The sequence below is a fragment of the Cyprinus carpio genome, chromosome A12 (assembly GCF_018340385.1).
Source record: "Cyprinus carpio isolate SPL01 chromosome A12, ASM1834038v1, whole genome shotgun sequence".
Lineage (NCBI taxonomy): Eukaryota > Metazoa > Chordata > Actinopteri > Cypriniformes > Cyprinidae > Cyprinus > Cyprinus carpio.
The window spans coordinates 24,169,966-24,189,404 of record NC_056583.1 but is presented as its reverse complement, the minus strand read 5'-3'; the positions used below and the strand labels follow the sequence as shown (position 1 = coordinate 24,189,404).

The following is a 19,439-nucleotide window of genomic DNA, read 5'->3' as shown; positions in this document are numbered from 1 at the left end:
AATAAAATAAAAAATCTGAAATTATTATTTGGGTCAACATCTGATGTATATCTGAAGCCCGTAGTTAGTTACACATGGTGAAACATCAGACAGGTAGAAAAGTATAAGTATTTAGGTGTAACAATAGATAACAGATAATATGGTGGAAAGATCGTATAGACCAGGGGTTCTCAGAGTTTACATTCAAAGGACTGCATCTGAATTCTCATCAACGTCAAAAGGTCCAAAATAATTGTCAGAATTTAGTGTAAGTTGTGATGATGTGACTGGATCTGTGGGAAAAGAAGTAACTCTCACCTGCAGCGTCTCTCTGCAGATCACTGAATGCTGCATTATAATGTATATACGTTTCATTATAATGTTGTTTGTAATTCTGTACATTTATGTTTAATCTTCTAACAGTGGTTTTAAAAATCTGTTTAACAGGGCCCATTAAACCTGAAATTGTCACTGGGAAGCAGAAGAAGGTCTGACGTTTTGAGGAATGTCTCTTCAGTAATGCTTTTGCATTTGCTGAGTAAATAATATAGCTAAAAAATGCTACTGTTCTATAACTGCAATTTTGTGGTTTTGTACAGTGTCTTATTTTATTTTTTAATGAATTAATTTAATAAAAACTTGTGATACTCCTCTAAAGAGAATATTGTGCAGACGAAATGCAAAGCAACACTCTCTAATTCATAATTCTAATGAATTAATTCACTAATTAAAATGCATTATATAAATGCAGTATAGACTGGTAGTGTAATTTGATTTGGGCAGGTTTAGGCTTTTTATTTATTTATTTAGTTTGGACAATGTGCCATTGCATTGATCTATAAAATAAATAAATATACAAATAAAAGTATTTATTTATGTCTTTTTTTTCTGTTTTATATTGATTTCCCGTAGAGCAGCAAATTTGTATCTGACAGGCCTACATGCACAAGCCTGTGTAAAGATGCAATTTAAAGTTATTTACATGCAAAATGGTTTCGGATTTTGCTTATTTTTAACAGTCTTAGGTTAGGGATGTCTTAATTTGAGATTTTTGCATTTGGTATCGAATAGCCTAAAGTTTAGTGGATTTTTATTTATTTGCTGCCTCCAGCCATACACATGCCACACGAGGACAAGAGATCAGTGCGAATTTAAACCACATATTGACTTTCCGGGGTAAGATGTGTTTGTAGCTACTGGAAGCTAAAATGTGCCTGATTCTGACATGATTATTATTATTATAATTTTTTTTTTTTTTACTACTTGGGTCTTTTTGACACCGCTTCCGTGTGTGACGTAAGCTGTGACGTTGACAAATGATTGGTCACTTGTGTTGCGATGTCAGCAGGGTTGCCAAGTTTGCGGTTTTAGTGCGGAATTTGTCTGATTTGTTTTAAACTCTTGAAGCGGGTTGATTTTTTTCCCCGCGGGTTAATGGTTTGATATAGTTCATAAATTGTATTTGACTGAAATTCTTGTATTGAAACATTGTATATTCTACCAATGATGAATCTGCGCGAGATGTTTACATTATGTGCAGTAGGGGCCTTTGAGTTCTGTTTATGATAGCTAAGATACAGTGGGTTTTCAGTTTGCATAACAATGACTGTAAAATATGTATTTTAGGAATAGGAATAGCACTTTTTGAGGTTTTTGGGATGTGGTGATTGGGCTACTTTTGTTCGAGGATTTGCCCATTGGGACATTTTGGTTTCGCAGACCTGGCAACCCAGGAAGGGAGTGTACACAGACAGTCGTTTTTCTTTTTCTCTAAAATATTTCCGCTTCAAAGATCAGCACGTCGCGACTTCGACTGATGGAAGTTATGTATTTAAGAAACTGAGTCTGTGGACATATAAACGACATTCAGGTGAGTTTCAGCTGGTGTAAAGTTATATTGCAGTAGTTTTTGTTGTCGAGTGTTTTCTGTGTAATTTTAGCTTCTCGCTCTGTGTCCAAACCTGTAAAAACAACAACACAAGCACATGAAGACGATAAAAACATCATTCCCTTCGCCTACAAGTGACCATCTCGATCCGTTTTCTGCTGTTTAAACCTCAAATGAGAAAGAGAAAACAGCACTTAGTTAAAGCTGAGTGATGTTGAAAGTGAAAGTAAGTATTGTTACAGTTCACAGATGAAAACACAGGCCTGATATATTGAAGACTGTATCTAAATGAAGATATAAGTTATATGGGAATAACTAGTGCTAAACGGAGAAAATTGTTAGTTTAATTAGAAATAAGCTACAGAGCTGACATCAAAACTAAATATTAACATTAAACAAACCTGTACGAGTGATTAAGATTACACACACTGTCTGCTATGTTTTCATAATTGCTATCCTATGTTTTATGTATTAATGTGCTGTTTTAGAATATTTTTGCCCAATGTTTTGCCTCTTGAATGAAAAAGTTTGGCTGTTACTTTCAGTATATTCATAGCTGCATAACTGTGTTTTACAGCTCTATTATCTCATTCTCAAGCTGTATTCAGTATAGCAGGATATACACCATTTTTAATTTTTCAAGAATGAAAATGAAACTGTGGTAGACTTTCCAAAACTAAAAGACAAAAATAAAGATATGTCTGAAATATTAAGAGCAGTGATTCTTCATATAATGCACATCTGTAATATAGAATGTGTTAGGCATGCATGATTTTAAGCAGATTTCACTTCATTATATGTACAAAATAACACTGAGGCGTAATAAATTAGTGGAATGGTGTGACAACAATGCTCTTGTGATTAATATAAAAAAATGGGAAATTGTATTTGGCTCAACATCTGATGCATGTACAAAGCCTGTAGTTAGTTATACATAATGAAAACATCAGACAGGTGGAAAAGTGTAAGAGTTTAGGTGTAACAATAGATAACAGATAGACCGGGGTTCTCAAAGTTTACATTCAAAGGTCCGAATCTGAATTCTCATCAACGTCAAAAGGTCTGAAATAATTATTACAAAACTTGTTTTTAATAAACATGCTTATAAATTTATATAACAATTCAACTTTATATGCTGATGATCATATTCTGTATTAGATGAAATATAAGTTATCTAAAGCTGCATTAGATGTTGGTGTTTCTTAAAGGAATAGTTCATGAATAGAAAACCAAAAAACTGAAATTCTGTCATCGTTTAATCATCCTTGGGTCATTTTAAACTACTTTAAAGCACCATAAAAGATGTCCATATCTCTGTAATCTCTTGTATTTATTAATCCTAAGTTTCATTATGATGCAAATGTCTGTCATTATTTCTACTGCAGAATCACAATCATGAATGCTGTAAATGCTGTGCAGCTGTTCATTCTGGTTTGGACCTTTACTGCTGTCTGTCAAGACGATAAAAGTAAGAGAATAAACTTCACCTAGAATGTGTGTGAGAATTTAGAAGAGGAACTAAATCTGAAATAATGAATAATGAAAAATATCAGATTCATAGATATACAAAATATGTCTCTTTAAAAAACACTCAGTCTAAGAGCTTTTGGTTTTTAATATGATTCAAAATACAGATTTACTGATAAAGGTAGTGAGAAAATACATTCTTCTCCCGTTCTGAATAATTCACTTTCTCTAAAGATAATTCAGCCTGCTGTATTATTGATAAACACAGCTGCAGTATGTGACCCGAGTAATGTGATAGATGAAGAGTTACAGACGGGGGAGTGTTTGGAAAACCTGTCTGGAAGCAGTCATTATTTTTGCAGTTCTTTTTGGTGGCACTGATGTTGCAGACGCGACACACTTCAACTTTAAATTGATTGAATTTCTTAATGTGAAAAACGACAGAAATTAGTTTACTGTTGATGTATTAAACTGATAAATATATTGTTATTTTTCAGATATCATAGTAAGCTGTCAGAATGTGACTGGATTTGTGGGGAAAGAAGTAACTCTCACCTGCAGTGTCTCTCTGCAGATCACTGAATGCTGCATTAGAATTTATTTGTTATTTGTTTAAATACCCTGAGATCTTTATTGACTCTGTAGTCTGTATGTTTGTTTGTGTGAATTTGTGTGGAGAAACAGTTTCACATGCAGCTACACTCCAACTACAGCGATGACAGAACAATTCACATTCTTTGTGCAAACAAACTGTGGAGTGGAAAAAGCAGAAATCTACACTGTTGTCGCAGGTACTGCATACTGTAACATTTTTGTTTATAATTAAGTAAATCTTTGCAAATGTACATTTATGTTCAATCTACTAACAGTGGTTTAGAACCTGTTAACAAAGAAAAAATTAAACCTGAAAATAATAGTAAAACTCTTGGTAAGAAAGTTAATATATTCTAATACAACTATTGATTATTTCTTCAGTTTCCTCAAAACATGTGAACCCAGAAAACCCATCAGGAACCTCTCCACCAGAGACAGCAGCAGGATTCAAGGATACTGTCTTCACTGTGGTTGTGGTTGGTTTCATCATCATCCTCATCATCATGATGGCGATCATTTGCAAAACAAAACCAAACTTCACCAAACTTTGTAGATGCCAGGACTGGATGTTTTTGAGAGTCAGACATGATGAGGACAACAATCGTCCAGGAATTGAGATATTATAGCATCGAGTTTTGTTCATTGTGACTTTTCATGTAGTGCTCATGAAACACACAAGCTTTATTTGAACTCCACTAAACTCTACACTATCTTATATCTCAGACTACTGAATATATAATTCTGGCTGTAGGTTTTTAAACAGTTGTTTCTGTTTTATATTGATTTCTGTGAAATAACAGCATATTATTGATCTGTTTGATCAGAGTATATGACTTTAATGAACTCAGACCTTAACTTTAAGAGGAAACCGTGAAACTCAAACTGTCTTTTTTTCTGACTTTCAAGGCATGTCTGTTATGAATGTCATTTTATTACTGAGTTAACGGTGCAAACAGCAACATAGACACACAGTACAAATTAACAAGAAGCCGGGCACAGAAGTGGGGAGGAGCATACATGACATACAGTTGAGTGTGCAAATGTGCAAAAATTGTAGGTGTGTGTGCGAAGATAGACAAATAAATTATGTGATATTGTTTGTGTGAGAGTGGGTGGTAACAGTCCAGTCCAGTCCATTATGTGAGTACAGTTATTATCCCTTGGGTCATCTGGAGTTAATGAGGTCTGATGGCTTGGGGGAAGAAGCTGTCACACAGTCTGATGTGAGGGCCTAAATGCTTCTGTATTTCCTGACAGATGACAGAAGGGTGAAAAATTTGTGAAAGGGGTCACCTGGAATACTAATGGCTTTGTGAGTACAACATGTGTAGATGGTGAGATAATCTGTGGCAAAAGCTTTTATTCAAAGCAACTTACATTGTATTCAAGGTTTAGATATGATTAGTTCATGCACTCCATGGGAATCAAACCCATAACCTATTGCTAAAGATACAGGAGTAACTGCCTGAGAAATAACAACTGTTCCAGGAAAGAGAACAAGATGATCCTACAGCTGATGAAAACAAACAGCTTTATCCAGAGTCAAGAAAATCACACATTCCATGAACAGCAGTCAGATGAGACCACAAGAATCCTCCACGAGTGTAAACATGATGACTGATGTTTTCACAACAGAAACTAAGACATCTTCATTTCATTTTATGGTAAATGTTTATTGTGCATATACTGATCAATATGAGTTTTTTCAGCATTGCTAATTAATATATATACTGCAAGGTGGCTGATGCAAACATAAATAATATAAGTTCATTATGTCAAGGATATAAAAACAAAATCTAAAAAAAAAAAAAAAAAAAAACTATTTTACTAAAAAAAAAAAATAGGCCTACCATATAAACAAAATAAAAACAAAACGATACAAATAAATATTATATGGAAACAAAATCTAGTCTATTTATATATATAATAAAAAAAAATAACTATAATAAAATAAGTTCACTGTTGATTGAGTTTGTTTTAGTAACTGTGTAATGAGCTTTATTTTTAGTTTTTCAGATCTAGCTTCATTTCTTTCATTCCTCTGAACTGCTGCAGAGCTTCTGTTTCCTCTTTCCTGGGATTTTCATCATTTCATCATCATCCATTCATGCAACAACAATAAAACGATTGAGAGAGTGCTGACAGATAGGTGTGGTGTGTGGGCTGGAGAAACCATGATGATATACGTGAATGAAATGAATAATTTTTATTATCGTACAGTTTTTATGTGTTAACATTAAATCAAACAAAAATGTACTACCATTTGCCTTTTTATTTAAGCAACTGAGATGTGACTGCATTATCTACAGTATGTGTAATAAATGAGTCTTTATGGTGTTTTCATGCTGTTTGTTCTGATCCACTATGAACTGTGCAGATGCTGTATAGCTGTAGGATTTCTCAAAAAATTCCTGTTGTTTCATGGCAAAATTGATAACAACACTTTTTCTTTTGACTGAACTGTTTTGATGGTTTAAAGCGTTACCAGTTTTTTGCACTTCACTTCTGGCTCACCTTCTCTTTATAAATCAAAACTCATGTTGTGGAGTGCAGAGAGAATCTCTCCAAATTGCAGAACCTGCTTTAATTTAGAAAATGATAGTCAAAATTATCAGTTTAAGTTTATGTCCTTGTGTCACACATAAAGAAATCAGTGGAGTAAAACATGCTCAAAGAGAAGCGTAGTAAATCATAGTGTTATATGTAGTCTAACCACTAGAGGGCCACTATGTGATTGTGCTGAGTTACCTTTGTCCCGCTGGTAGTGGGGCTTCCGGTGGTGGTTGATCAAAGAACCAGATGGCTAGTTGCTAAATGTTGATGTGCACCTCTAAATAAAGTACATGGTAATTGTTCATCCTGTCTCTGCATTTGCTGCACCAAGAATATCACGCCTCGCGCCTCTAGTGGGCCTTACTCCTGGCCTGCATTTTATGTTGTTTATGTCTATATGTTTTTCCACTCATTTTGTCCTTTGAAAGACTAAAATAGTCATAGCTGACAGACAGTATAAGACTCTGTGTATAAGAATGAGTAAAGCTGTTTGCTGTTAGGATGACAAAAAGTTTTAAAAGTTTATCTTTTAGGCTGGTCTAGAGCCCTGCATTTCACCCCGACTTTTTTACGCCCCTCGCCTCGAGCCGGGCTTCGTGCCAATTTTTACGTCATAGTTCAGACGCTGGCCGCGGGCCTGTTTTAGGCTTCTCCTTATTTTTATATTTTAAACATGATCTTCTTTAAAGTTGTTATCTACTATCTAATCTCTGGTACTTCATTATTTTTCCAAATTGCAAATCATTTTTTTTTTATTATTATTATTGCAGAATCACAACCATGAATGGTGTAAATGTTGTGCAACTGTTTATTCTGGTTTGGACCTTTACTGTTGTCTGTCAAGCTGATGATGGTAAGAAAGTAAACTGGGTGAGAATTTTGCAGAAGGACTAAATCTGTAAAATAATGTAAAGAATTGCACAACAGTAAGGGAAATTCATTATGGTCAGGGAGTACATGCAATTAATGTGTTTATACAATCAAGCTCTTTTTTTTTTATAAAACAGTTTGTTCATGTACTGCACCGTTACATATAAAATCAAGGCTGTTGGATCTCATGGGCTTTTTTTTCCAACTACACTGTGTTCCAATTATTATGCAAGTGACATATCAGTAGGATTTCAGTAGGGATGCACGATATATCGGCCACCATATCGATATCGGCTGATATATGTTAATTTTTCTGTTATCGTTATTGAACCGATAAGAGAATTTGGCCGATATCTTATAGCCGATAAATAATGCATTATTTCCTGCAGAGACACTTCAGATGCGCACTGTTCACCATGATGGTTTTTAATTGCTTGAAATATCATTGGAAACACCTTGAAAATGAAAATACAGTGTATTGCAACATGTACAGGGCAAGTCAGCCATATTATAATGAGATTATTAGCTACTGTAAAATAATGTAACGGAGTCTTTGTTCGCTGTGTTTTTTAGCGCGTTGTTAAGAGAAGAGCACATCCACAACGGATCCACGCGACTAGCACAGTTAAGTTCGCTTGTGCATTTTACAGTCTTTTGTGCAATTGTACGTTGTAATACTGTGTTTATTTTATGCATTTAAATCAGATTTTTCTCATACAGAATGCGTTTGGTTAAGCTATAGCCTAGAGGGGTAATAGAGCGCTTCAGTTTGCTGGTGATCATCTTTAGCTCAGCGCACGCAACTCAAACAGCAGCTTACAACATTAATAACTATGATTGAGATTGTCATATATATATAACATTATAATGAGAACACTATTATAATAAAACGTTATGAATTCGTTTGGTTTAGTTTCCGTGTTTCAGCGCGTTCTTGCGGAAGAGCCGCGCATCCACAACAGAAGTTAAACATTCTGATTAGCACGTAACTTAGTCCGAGTTCACGTGTGCATTTGGTCTTTTTGTACGTATAAGTTGTAATATTATATTTATGTTGTATAAATATCTGAATATATGATGCGTTTTCCTGTGTTAAATAAGTTTTCCGGTGTTCAGCACACGCAGCTTGTGCACAACAGCAATGTACAACATTAATAACTATAATTGGGAATAAACATAATATTATAAAGAGAATATTACCGTAATTAAAAAAAAAAAAAGTTGTGAATTATTTGAGTTTGTTTGCCGTGTTTCAGCGCGTTCAGAGCGTGTCCGCGACACATCTGACTATTCGGGTTGTAGCATTGCAACATGGGTGGCATTGCAAAATTGGAAATAGGCTACTTCTGTTTTAAACCATGAAGGCGAGCCAGTGGGTTTCATACAAGCAACGTGCAAACTTTGTGCAAGTCAAACTTATGCCGGTGAACGTCTTTCACAATGATAGTGAAAGTAAAAACTTAACGCATTAACAGCGAGTATTCAGAGACGACGAGAGACGAATCTCCTAATATGTTATAACTAATATATCTGTTTTTAATATAACTGTTTTAATTTATTTCTTTAATGTTTCTCTTGTGGCCCGAACATAGTGAAAACAATGAGAAGAAACATCATTCGTGTTGAACAGGTTGTTTTTGAAAGTTGGTGCATAAGAATGATAAAGTGTTTAAAAGATAAAAAAGTGACGTGACATGGGTGACCCATACTCAGAATTCGTGCTCTGCATTTAACCCATCCAAAGTGCACACACACAGCAGTGAGCACACACACCCGGAGCAGTGGGCAGCCATTCATGCTATGCAACCTTAAGGTTAGGAGTCAAACTCTCTAACTACTAGGCCAAGACTTCAGCTAAAATTGTTACTGAAGTGTAACAATTTTATTTAGGCTATAGGCCTATAATTCATTGTAGGAAATTAAACATGTTTTAAAAGACATTTTAAAAACATTTTCATTGAGGAGTAGCCTAAGCTAATAGCCTATTTTTTTATTTTCCTCACAGGCTGCGAGTCACAGCGTGTCAGTTACTCGGTGATGCGCTATGAAATTGTAATGAAATTGTAAATTAATTGTAATATTAATTGATCTGTTTAAATGCCTTATTTATTTGTAAAACCAGCGAACTAAACTTATTCTGCAAGAAATATTTGACATCTGATGTTAAATGTTGGAATGAAGAGATTTAGAATGAAGTGGTAAACATTCATTTTAGCTAGATTTTGGGAATGTTTTCTGTATGTACTGTATAATTAACTCTTCCCAGAAAGACTAACCTTTATATCTATATAAATATTAGGGCTGGTAATTTAACGCGTTAATCAGATTAATTAATTGTGGGGAAAATAATGCATTAAAATTATTAACGCATTTGACGCACTTGCCCCGCCCCGTCTCATATTTACATCACATCGAGCTGTAGGCTAAGAGCAATATCACACGAGTGCAAATGTGATACTCATCTTATACAACAGTTCATTAAGAAGTTAATATTCTGTCATTTTAGACACAATGTTGTCTGTTTTGCTCAATTTTGCCAACCAGAAGATAAAGACAAAGCAGAACTGTTCCATCCCCGAGCAACCCACAGTGGCATTTCATTTCTTAATCCATGTTTTGAATGAATTTGGTGAACCATTTGGCGCGTTGAACCATTGGCATATGCGTTGGCTTTGAAGTTGTGCTGCGCAGACCGATCGGTGTGTGACATCAAAGTACCACAAGAGCGATTCAAAAGCACAAGCAGTCGTATGCTCTCTAAGCTCTTGCGGTACTTTGATGTCACACACCGATCGGTCTGATGGTGATGATCCGCTCGAACACGCCTAATGATTCAATGAACCATTCATAAAGAACCCTTTACTTCACTCCTGAATGAATTAGCCATTTGAACGAATCAAATGAATGAATAAATGACTCGAGGACTTAATCATTAAGCCATTTATCACCACCTACTGGCAGTTTTAGTTTATTATTTATAGTATCATTTTATTAAATAAATAATTTAATATTTTCATAGTAATAATAATGAAATTAAGAAAATAAATTATTAAAGTTATAGTTCACCCAACCAAAAATGACAATTCTGTCATCATTTATTCACATGGTCCAAAAGAGTATATATAATCAATTTTATCAAACAAAATATTTCTTGCTGAACCTACTTTTTGTAATGCCTGTTTGATGCTTTACACAACAATGACTTTAAATTATCTTTTGGGAGTAATTTCTCCAAATTTGATGTGCGCTTAATTGGATTAATTAATCACCACATCATGTAATTAATTAAATTTAATTGCTTACCAGCCCTTATATATATATATATATATAAAATGGTCCTACAGATAAGCAAGACAAGCAACAGTCAAACATTTAGACTTCATTGCGTGACTTTTGTCACTATATTATATAATAATAAACATTGTTATTTTTCAGATGTCATAGTAAGCTGTGATGATGTGACTGGATCTGTGGGAAAAGAAGTAACTCTCACCTGCAGCGTCTCTCTGCAGATCACTGAATGCTGCATTATAATGTATACGTTTCAATACCCTGAGATCTTTAATGACTCCACAATCTGTTGTCAAGGTTTTCTTGTGAACACCTGTGAACAGAGAAACAGTTTCACATGCAGCTACACTCCAACCACAGCGATGAGAGAACAATTCAGATTCTTCATGCAAACAAAGTGTGGAGTGAAAAGAACAAAATTCACTGTGAACATAACAGGTACAGTAAATTATAATGTTGTTTGTAATTCTGTACATTTATGTTTAATCTTCTAACAGTGGTTTAAAATCTGTTAACAGGGCCCATTAAACCTGAAATTGTCACTGAACAGCAGAAGAAGGTCTGACTTTTGAGGGATGTCTTCAGTAATGCTTTTGCATTTGCTGAGTAATAATATAGCTAAAAAATGTTTACTATTCTATAACTGCAATTTTGTGGTTTTGTACAGTGTCTTATTTTATTTTTTTTAATGAATTAATTTAATAAAAACTTGTGATACTCTCTAAAGAAGAATATTTGTGCAGACGAAATGCAAGCAACACTCTCTAATTCATAATTCTAATGAATTAATTCCACTAATTAAAATGCATTATATAAATGCAGTATAGACTGGTAGTGTAATTTGATTTGGGCAGGTTTAGGCTTTTTATTTATTTATTTATTTATTTATTTATTTATTTATTTATTTATTTATTTATTTATTTAGTTTGGACAATGTGCCATTGCATTGATCTATAAAATAAATGAATAATACAAATAAAAGTATTTATTTAGGTCTTTTTTTTCTGTTTTATATTGATTCCCGTAGAGCAGTAAATTTGTATCTGGACAGGCCTACATGCACAAGCCTGTGTAAAGATGCAGTTTAAGATTATTTACATGCAAAATGGTTTCAGATTTTGCTTATTTTTAACAGTCTTAGGTTGGGGATGTCTTAATTTGAGATTTTGACTCTGGTGTCGAATAGCCTAATGTTTAGTGGATTTTTATTTATTTGCTGCCTCCAGCCATACACATGCCACACGAGGACAAGACTGGAGACCAGTGCGAATTTAAACCACATATTGACTGTCCGGGGTAAGATGTGTTTGTAGCTACTGGAAGCTAAAATGTGCCTGATTCTGACATGATTATCATTATTTTTTCCTTTATTCTTTTTACTACTTGGGTCTTTTTGCCACCGCTTCTGTGTGTGACGTAAGCTGTGACGTTGACAAATGATTGGTCAGCAGGGTTGCCAAGTTTGCGGTTTTAGTGCGTTATTTGTCTGATTTGTTTTAAACTCTTGCAGCGGGTTGATTTTCTCCCCGCGGGTTAATGGTTTGACATAGTGCATAAATTGTATTTGACTGAAATTCTTGTATTGAAACATTGTATATTCTACCAATGATAATCCTGCGCGAGATGTTACATTATGTGCAGGAGGGGCCTTTGATTTGTGTTTATGATCGCTACGAGACAGTGGTTTTCAGTTTGCATGACAGTGAATGTAAAATATGTATTTTTAGGACGGGTAATTGCACTTTTTGAGGTTTTATATTTGGGATGTGGTGATTGGGCTACTTTTGGTGGAGGATTTGTCCATTGGGCCATTTTGGTTTCGCAGACCTGGCAACCCAGGAAGGGAGTGTACACAGACGGTCCTGCTTCAGCCCTTTTCTTTTTCTCTAAAATATTTCAGCTTCAGAGATCAGGACGTCGCTTCTTCGACTGATGGAAGTTATGTATTTAAGAAACTGAGTCTGTGGACATATAACGACATTCAGGTGAGTTCAGCTGGTGTAAAGTTATATTGCAGTAGTTTGTTGTCGAGTGTTTTCTGTGTAACGTTAGCTCCTCGCTCTGTGTCCAAACCTGTAAAAACAACAACACAAGCACATGAAGACGATAAAACATCATTCCCTTCGCCTACAAGTGACCATCTCGATCAGTTTCTGCTGTTTAAACCTCAAATTAGAAAGAGAAAACAGCACTAAGTTAAATCTGAGTGATGTTGAAAGTGAAAGTAAGTTATTGTTACAGTTCACAGATGAAGACACAGGCCTGATATACTGAAGACTGTATCTAAATGAAGATATAAGTTATATGGGAAATAACTAGTGCTAAACGGAGAAAATTGTTAGTTTAATTAGAAATGAGCTACAGAGCTGACATCAAAACTGAATATTAAGTGTATTAACATTTGACAAACCTGTACGAGTGATTAATATTACACACACTGTCTGCTGTTTTCATAATTGCTATCCTATGTTTTATGTATTAATGTGCTGTTTTAGAATATTTTTGCCCAGTGTTTTGCCTCTTGAATGAAAAAGTTTGGCTGTTACTTTCGGTATATTCACAGCTGTATAACTGTCTGTTTTACAGATTTATTATCTCATTCTCAAGCTGTATTATTCAGTATAGCAGGATATACACCATTTTTAATTTTTCAAGAATGATACTGTGGTAGACTTCCCAAAACTAAAAGACAAAAATAAAGATATGTCTGAAATATTAAGAGCAGTGATTCTTATATATATTAATGCACATCTGTAATATAGAATATGTTAGGCATGCATGATTTTAAGTTGATTTCACTTCATTATATGTACAAAATAACACTGAAGCGTAATAAATTAGTGGAATGGTGTGACAACAATGCTCTTGTGATTAATATAAAAAAATAATAATAATGGGGAAATTGTATTTGGCTCAACATCTGTTGCAACTTGATGATCATATAATGTATTAGATGAAATATAAGTTATCTAAAGCTGCATTAGATGTTGGTGTTTCTTAAAGGAATAATTCACGAATAGAAAACCAAAAAACTGAAATTCTGTCATCGTTTAATCATCCTTGGGTCATTTTAAACTACTTTAAAGCACAATAAAAGTTGTCCATATCTCTGTAATCTCTAGTACTTATTAGTCCTAAGTTTCATTATGATGCAAATGTCTGTCATTATTTCTACTGCAGAATCACAACCATGAATGCTGTAAATGCTGTGCAGCTGTTCATTCTGGTTTGGACCTTTACTGCTGTCTGTCAAGCTGATGAATGTAAGAGAATAAACTTCACCTAGAATGTGTGAGAATTTAGAAGAGGAACTAAATCTGATATAATGAATAATGAAAAATATCTTATTCATAGATATACAAAATGTGGCTCTTTGAAAAAAATATTCAGTGTAAGAGCTTTTGGCTTTTAATATGATTCAAAATACAGATTTACTGATAAAGGTAGTGAGAAAATACATTCTTCTCCCGTTCTGAATAATACACTTTTTCTAAAGATAATTCAGCCTGCTGTATTATTGATAACACGGCTGCAGTATGTGACCCGAGTAATGTGATAGGATGAAGAGTTGCAGACGGGGGAGTGTTTGGAAAACCTGTCTGGAAGCAGTCATTATTTTTGCAGTTCTTTTTGGTGGCACTGATGTTGCAGACGCGACACACTTCAACTTTAAATTGATTGAATTTCTTAATGTGAAAAATGACAGAAATTAGTTTACTGTTGATGTATTAATCTGATAAATATATTGTTATTTTTCAGAAATCAGTGTAAGCTGCGATGATGTGACTGGATTTGTGGGGAAAGAAGTAACTCTCACCTGCAGCGTCTCTCTGCAGATCACTGAATGCTGCATTATAATGTATAAGTTTCAATACCCTGAGATCTTTAATGACTCTGCAATCTGCTATCAAGATTTTCTTGTGAACTCCTGTGAACAGAGAAACAGTTTCACGTGCAGCTACACTCCAACTACAGCGATGAGAGAACAATTCAGATTCTTTGTGCAAACAACGTGTGGACGGACCCCATCAAAATTCACTGTTGACATATCAGGTACTACATACTGTAACATTTTTGTTTATAATTTAGTAAATCTTTGCAAATGTACATTTATGTTCAATCTACTAACAGTGGTTTAAAACCTGTTAACAAAGACCATTAAACCTGAAAATAATAGTAAAACTCTTGGTAAGAAAGTTAATATATTCTAATACAACTGTTGATTACTTCTTTAGTTTCCACAGAAACATCAGGATCCTCTCCACCAGAGACAGCAGCAGGATCCAAGGGTACTGTCATCACTGTGGTTGTGGTTGGTTTCATCATCATCATCATCATCATCATGACGGCAATCATTTGCAAAACAAAACCAAACTTCACCAAACTTTGTAGATGCCAGAACTGGATGTTTTTGAAAGTCAGACATGATGAGGACAACAATCGACCAGGAATTGAGATATTATAGCATCGAGTTTTGTTCATTGTGACTTTTCATGTGGTGCTCATGAAACACAAGCTTTATTTGAACTCCACTAAACTCTACACCATCTTATATCTCAGACTACTGAATATATAATTCTGGCTGTAGGTTTTAAACAGTTGTTTCTGTTTTATATTGATTTCTGTGAAATACAGCATATTATTGATCTGTTTGATCAGAGTATATGACTTTAATAAACTCAAACCTTTGTAAACTTTAAGAGGAAACAGTGAAACTCAAACGGTTTTTTTTTTTTTTTTTTTTGACCTTCAAGACATGTCTGTTATGAATGTCATTTTATTACTGAGTTAACGGTGCAAACAGCACCATAGACACACAGTACAAATTAACAAGAAGCCGGGCACAGAAGTGGGGAGCAGCATACATGACATACAGTTGAGTGTGCAAATGTGCAAAAATTGTCGGTGTGTGTGTGTGTGTGTGTGTGTGTGCGGAGGTAGACAACTAAATTATGTGATATTGTTTGTGTGAGAGTGGGTGGTAACAGTCCAGTCCAGTCCAGTCCATTATGTGAGTACAGTTATTATCCCTTGGGTCATCTGGAGTTAATGAGTCTGGTGGCTTGGGGGAAGAAGCTGTCACACAGTCTGATGTGAGGGCCTAAATGCTTCTGTATTTCCTGCCAGATGACAGAAGGGTGAAAAATTTGTGAAAGGGGTCACCCGGAATACTAATGGCTTTGTGAGTACAACATGATGTGTAGATGGTCAGATGATCTGTGGCAAAAGCTTTTATTCAAAGCAACTTACATTGTATTCAAGGTTTAGATATGATTAGTTCATGCACGCCATGGGAATCAAACCCATAACCTATTGCTAAAGATACAGGAGTAACTGCCTGAGAAATAACAACTGTTCTGGGAAAGAGAACAAGAAGATCCTACAGCTGATGAAAACAAACAGCTTTATCCAGAGTCAAGAAAATCACACATTCCATGAACAGCAGTCAGATGAGACCACAAGAAGCCTCCTCGAGTGTAAACATGATGACTGATGTTTCACAAAAGAAACACAGACATCTTCAATTCATTTTATTGCAAATGTTTATTGTGCATTTACTGATCAATATGAGCTTTTTCTGCACCTGCTAATTAATATCTATACTGTAAGGTGGCTGATGCAAACATAAATAATATAAGTCCATTATGACAAAGGATATAAAAACAAAATCTAAAAAAAAAAATATATATATATATATTTTACTCCATATTTAATATAGGCCTACCATATATATATAAAAAAACCACAAATAAATAAATATTATATGGAAAAAAAATCTAGTCTATTTATATATATAATTGAGTTTGATTTAGTAACTGTGTAATGAGCTTTATTTTTAGTTTTTCAGATCTAGCTTCATTTCTTTCATTCCTCTGAACTGCTGCAGAGCTTCTGTTTCCTCTTTCCTGGGATTTTCATCATTTCATCATACATTTGCATATTTATTTAAGCAACTGAGATGTGACTGCATTATCTACAGTATGTGTAATAAATGAGTCTTTATGGTGTTTTCGTGCTTTTTGTTCTGATTCACTATGAACTGTGCAGATGTTGTATCGCTGTAGGATTTCTCAAAAAAAATCCTGTTGTTTCATGGCAAAATTGATAACAACACTTTCACTTTTGATTGAACTGTTTTGATCTTTTAAAGCATTGCCAGTATTTTGCACTTCACTTCTGGCTCACCTTCTCTTTATAAATCAAAACTCATGTTGTGGAGTGCAGAGAGAATCTCTCCAAATTGCAGAACCTGCTTTAATTTAGAAAATGAAAGTCAAAATTATCAGTTTATGTCCTTGTGTCAGACATAAAGAAATCAGTGGAGTAAAACATGCTCAAAGAGAAGCGTAGTAAATCATAGAGTTATATGTAGTCTAACCACTAGAGGGCCACTATGTGATTGTGCTGAGTTACCTTTGTCCCGCTGGTAGTGGGGCTTCCGGTGGTGGTTGATCAAAGAACCAGATGGCTAGTTGCTAAATGTTGATGTGCACCTCTAAATAAAGTACATGGTAATTGTTCATCCTGTCTCTGCATTTGCTGCACCAAGAATATCACGCCTCGCGCCTCTAGTGGGCCTTACTCCTGGCCTGCATTTTATGTCGTTTATGTCTATATGTTTTTCCACTCATTTTGTCCTTTGAAAGACTAAAATAGTCATAGCTGACAGACAGTATAAGACTCTGTGTATAAGTGAGTAAAGCTGTTTGCTGTTAGGATGACAAAAAGTTTTAAAAGTTAAACTTTTAGGCTGGTCTAGAGCCCTGCATTTCACACCGACTTTTTTACGCTCCTCGGGGCGGGCTTCTGGCCAATTTTCTTGTCATAGTTCAGACGCGGGCCGGGCCTCGGGCCTGTTTTAGGCTTCTCCTTTTTTTATATTTTAGACATGATCTTCTTTAAAGTTGTTATCTACTATCTAATCTCTGGTACTTCATTATTTTTTCCAAATTGCAAATCATTTTGTATTTTTTATTATTATTGCAGAATCACAACCATGAATGGTGTAAATGTTGTGCAGCTGTTTATTCTGGTTTGGACCTTTACTGTTGTCTGTCAAGTTGATGATGGTAAGAGAGTAAAGCTTGGTGAGAATTTTGCAGAAGGACTAAATCTGTAAAATAATGTAAAGCACTGCACAACAGTGCAGTGCTTTACACATCTCATAGGCTTTTTTTTCAACTACACTGTGTTCCAATTATTATGCAAGTGACGTATCAGTAGGATTTCGGTGAAATAATCATTCAGATTTGAGTTTTTCAAAGAATGTGTTTATTTCTTCTATCTTTTTAGATAACCGGTATCAATCTCAGACAGGTTTCTTAAATAATTTGCCAGTTAAGTTGTGTGGGTAAATGGAAAACCTACCTATAGAGGCTGATCCAAGTTATTAAGCGAGTCACAGTTCTCATACAGTATGGGGTATGAAACAAAAGGTTATGGTGTCAAAATACTTGAATAAATGATTTTGAGCACAGTAGAAATCAGGTAAAGGCTTATTAAGGAGTGGGGTAAACAGACACAACAAATATGTTAAGATAGCAATTCTTGAAAGGTTAAAAATTACTTTTTATTATTGTTGTGTTGCTGTATTATATAATAATATATAAAAATATTGTTATTTTTCAGGTTTGGTCAGTGTAAACTGTGATGAAGTGACTGGATCTGTGGGGAAAGAAGTAACTCTCACCTGCAGAGTCTCTCTGCAGAGAAATGACTGCTGCATTGCAATCTATATGTTTCTATACTCTGGGATATATAACACCTCAGTCTGTGCACAAGAGCTTCCTTACACCCGCTGTGATCAGAATAACAACCTCTCATGCCGCTACACTCCACCTACAGCAAGGATGGAAAAAATACTATTCTTTGTGCAAACACTGTGTGGAATGAAGAGAACAGAATTCACTGTTTACACAAAAGGTACAACATACAACAGTGGTGTTTATAAATCTGTACATTTCTCTTCTAACAGTGGTTTAAAGTGGTTTAATTAAGAGGGCTCATTAAACCGAAAATTGTCACTGAAGTTCCTGCCGAGAAAGGGATTCTATTACAGTTTTGATTATTTAGTATTGAGACGACTGCGCCAGAAAATAAAACTTAATCAATCTGATCTGTTTAAATGCCTTATTTATTTGTAAAACCAGCGAACTAAAATTATTCTGCAAGAAATATTTTGACATTTGATGTTAAATGTTGGAATGAAGAGATTTAGAATGAAGTGGTAAACATTCATTTTGGTTAGATTTTGGGAATGTTTTCTGTGTTTACTGTATAATTAACTCTTCCCAGAAAGACTAGCCTTTATATCTATATAAATATTAGGGCTGGTAATTTAACGCGTTAATCAGATTAATTAATTATGGGGAAAACAATGTATTGAAATTATTAACGCATTTGACGCACTTGCCCCGCCCCGTCTCATATTTACATCACATAGTTAAGAAATATCACACGAGCTGTAGGCTATGTGCAATATCGCACGAGTGCAAATGTGATACTCATCTTATACAACAGTTCATTAAGTTAATATTGTGTTATTTTAGACACAATGTTGTCTGTTTTGCTCAATTTTGCCAACCAGAAGATAAAGACAAAGAAGAACTGTTGATCTCCGAGCAATTCACAGCGGCATTTCATTTCTTAATCCACGTTTTGAACGAATTTGGTGAACCATTTGGCGCGTTGAACCTTGGCATATGCGTTGGCTTTGAAGTGGCGCTGCACAGACCGATCGGTGTTTGACATCAAAGTGCCGCGAGAGCGATTCAAAAGCAGAAGTAGCCATATGCTC

At 34.8% G+C, this 19,439-nt stretch overlaps 2 protein-coding genes across 3 annotated transcripts in view; both read left to right on the top strand.

Annotated features, from left to right (window-relative positions):
* Nucleotides 1-19,439, top strand: part of LOC122134385 — a 52,675-nt gene that overhangs the window by 27,088 nt on the left and 6,148 nt on the right. The gene's annotated exons all lie outside the window — the stretch shown is intronic.
* Nucleotides 1,832-15,363, top strand: LOC122147077. 2 transcript variants are annotated; one of them, XM_042768127.1, is made up of 4 exons: nucleotides 1,832-1,849; nucleotides 3,253-3,335; nucleotides 14,402-14,695; nucleotides 14,878-15,363. In XM_042768127.1, the coding sequence occupies exons 2-4, from the start codon at nucleotides 3,263-3,265 to the stop codon at nucleotides 15,105-15,107; spliced, it is 597 nt and encodes a 198-aa protein (XP_042624061.1). In that variant the 5' UTR covers nucleotides 1,832-1,849; nucleotides 3,253-3,262; the 3' UTR covers nucleotides 15,108-15,363. The 2 variants fall into 2 exon arrangements, with proteins under 2 accessions (XP_042624061.1, XP_042624060.1); XM_042768126.1 differs by lacking the exon at nucleotides 1,832-1,849 and adding an exon at nucleotides 2,630-3,183.

Bases quoted from the DNA above. Each gene is read 5' to 3' on its own strand.
- LOC122147077 (XM_042768126.1), top strand. The intron at 3,336-14,401 runs GTAAGAGAATAA...GTTATTTTTCAG, and splicing joins TGTCTGTCAAGACGATAAAA to AAATCAGTGTAAGCTGCGAT. The intron at 14,696-14,877 runs GTACTACATACT...TTACTTCTTTAG, and splicing joins ATTCACTGTTGACATATCAG to TTTCCACAGAAACATCAGGA.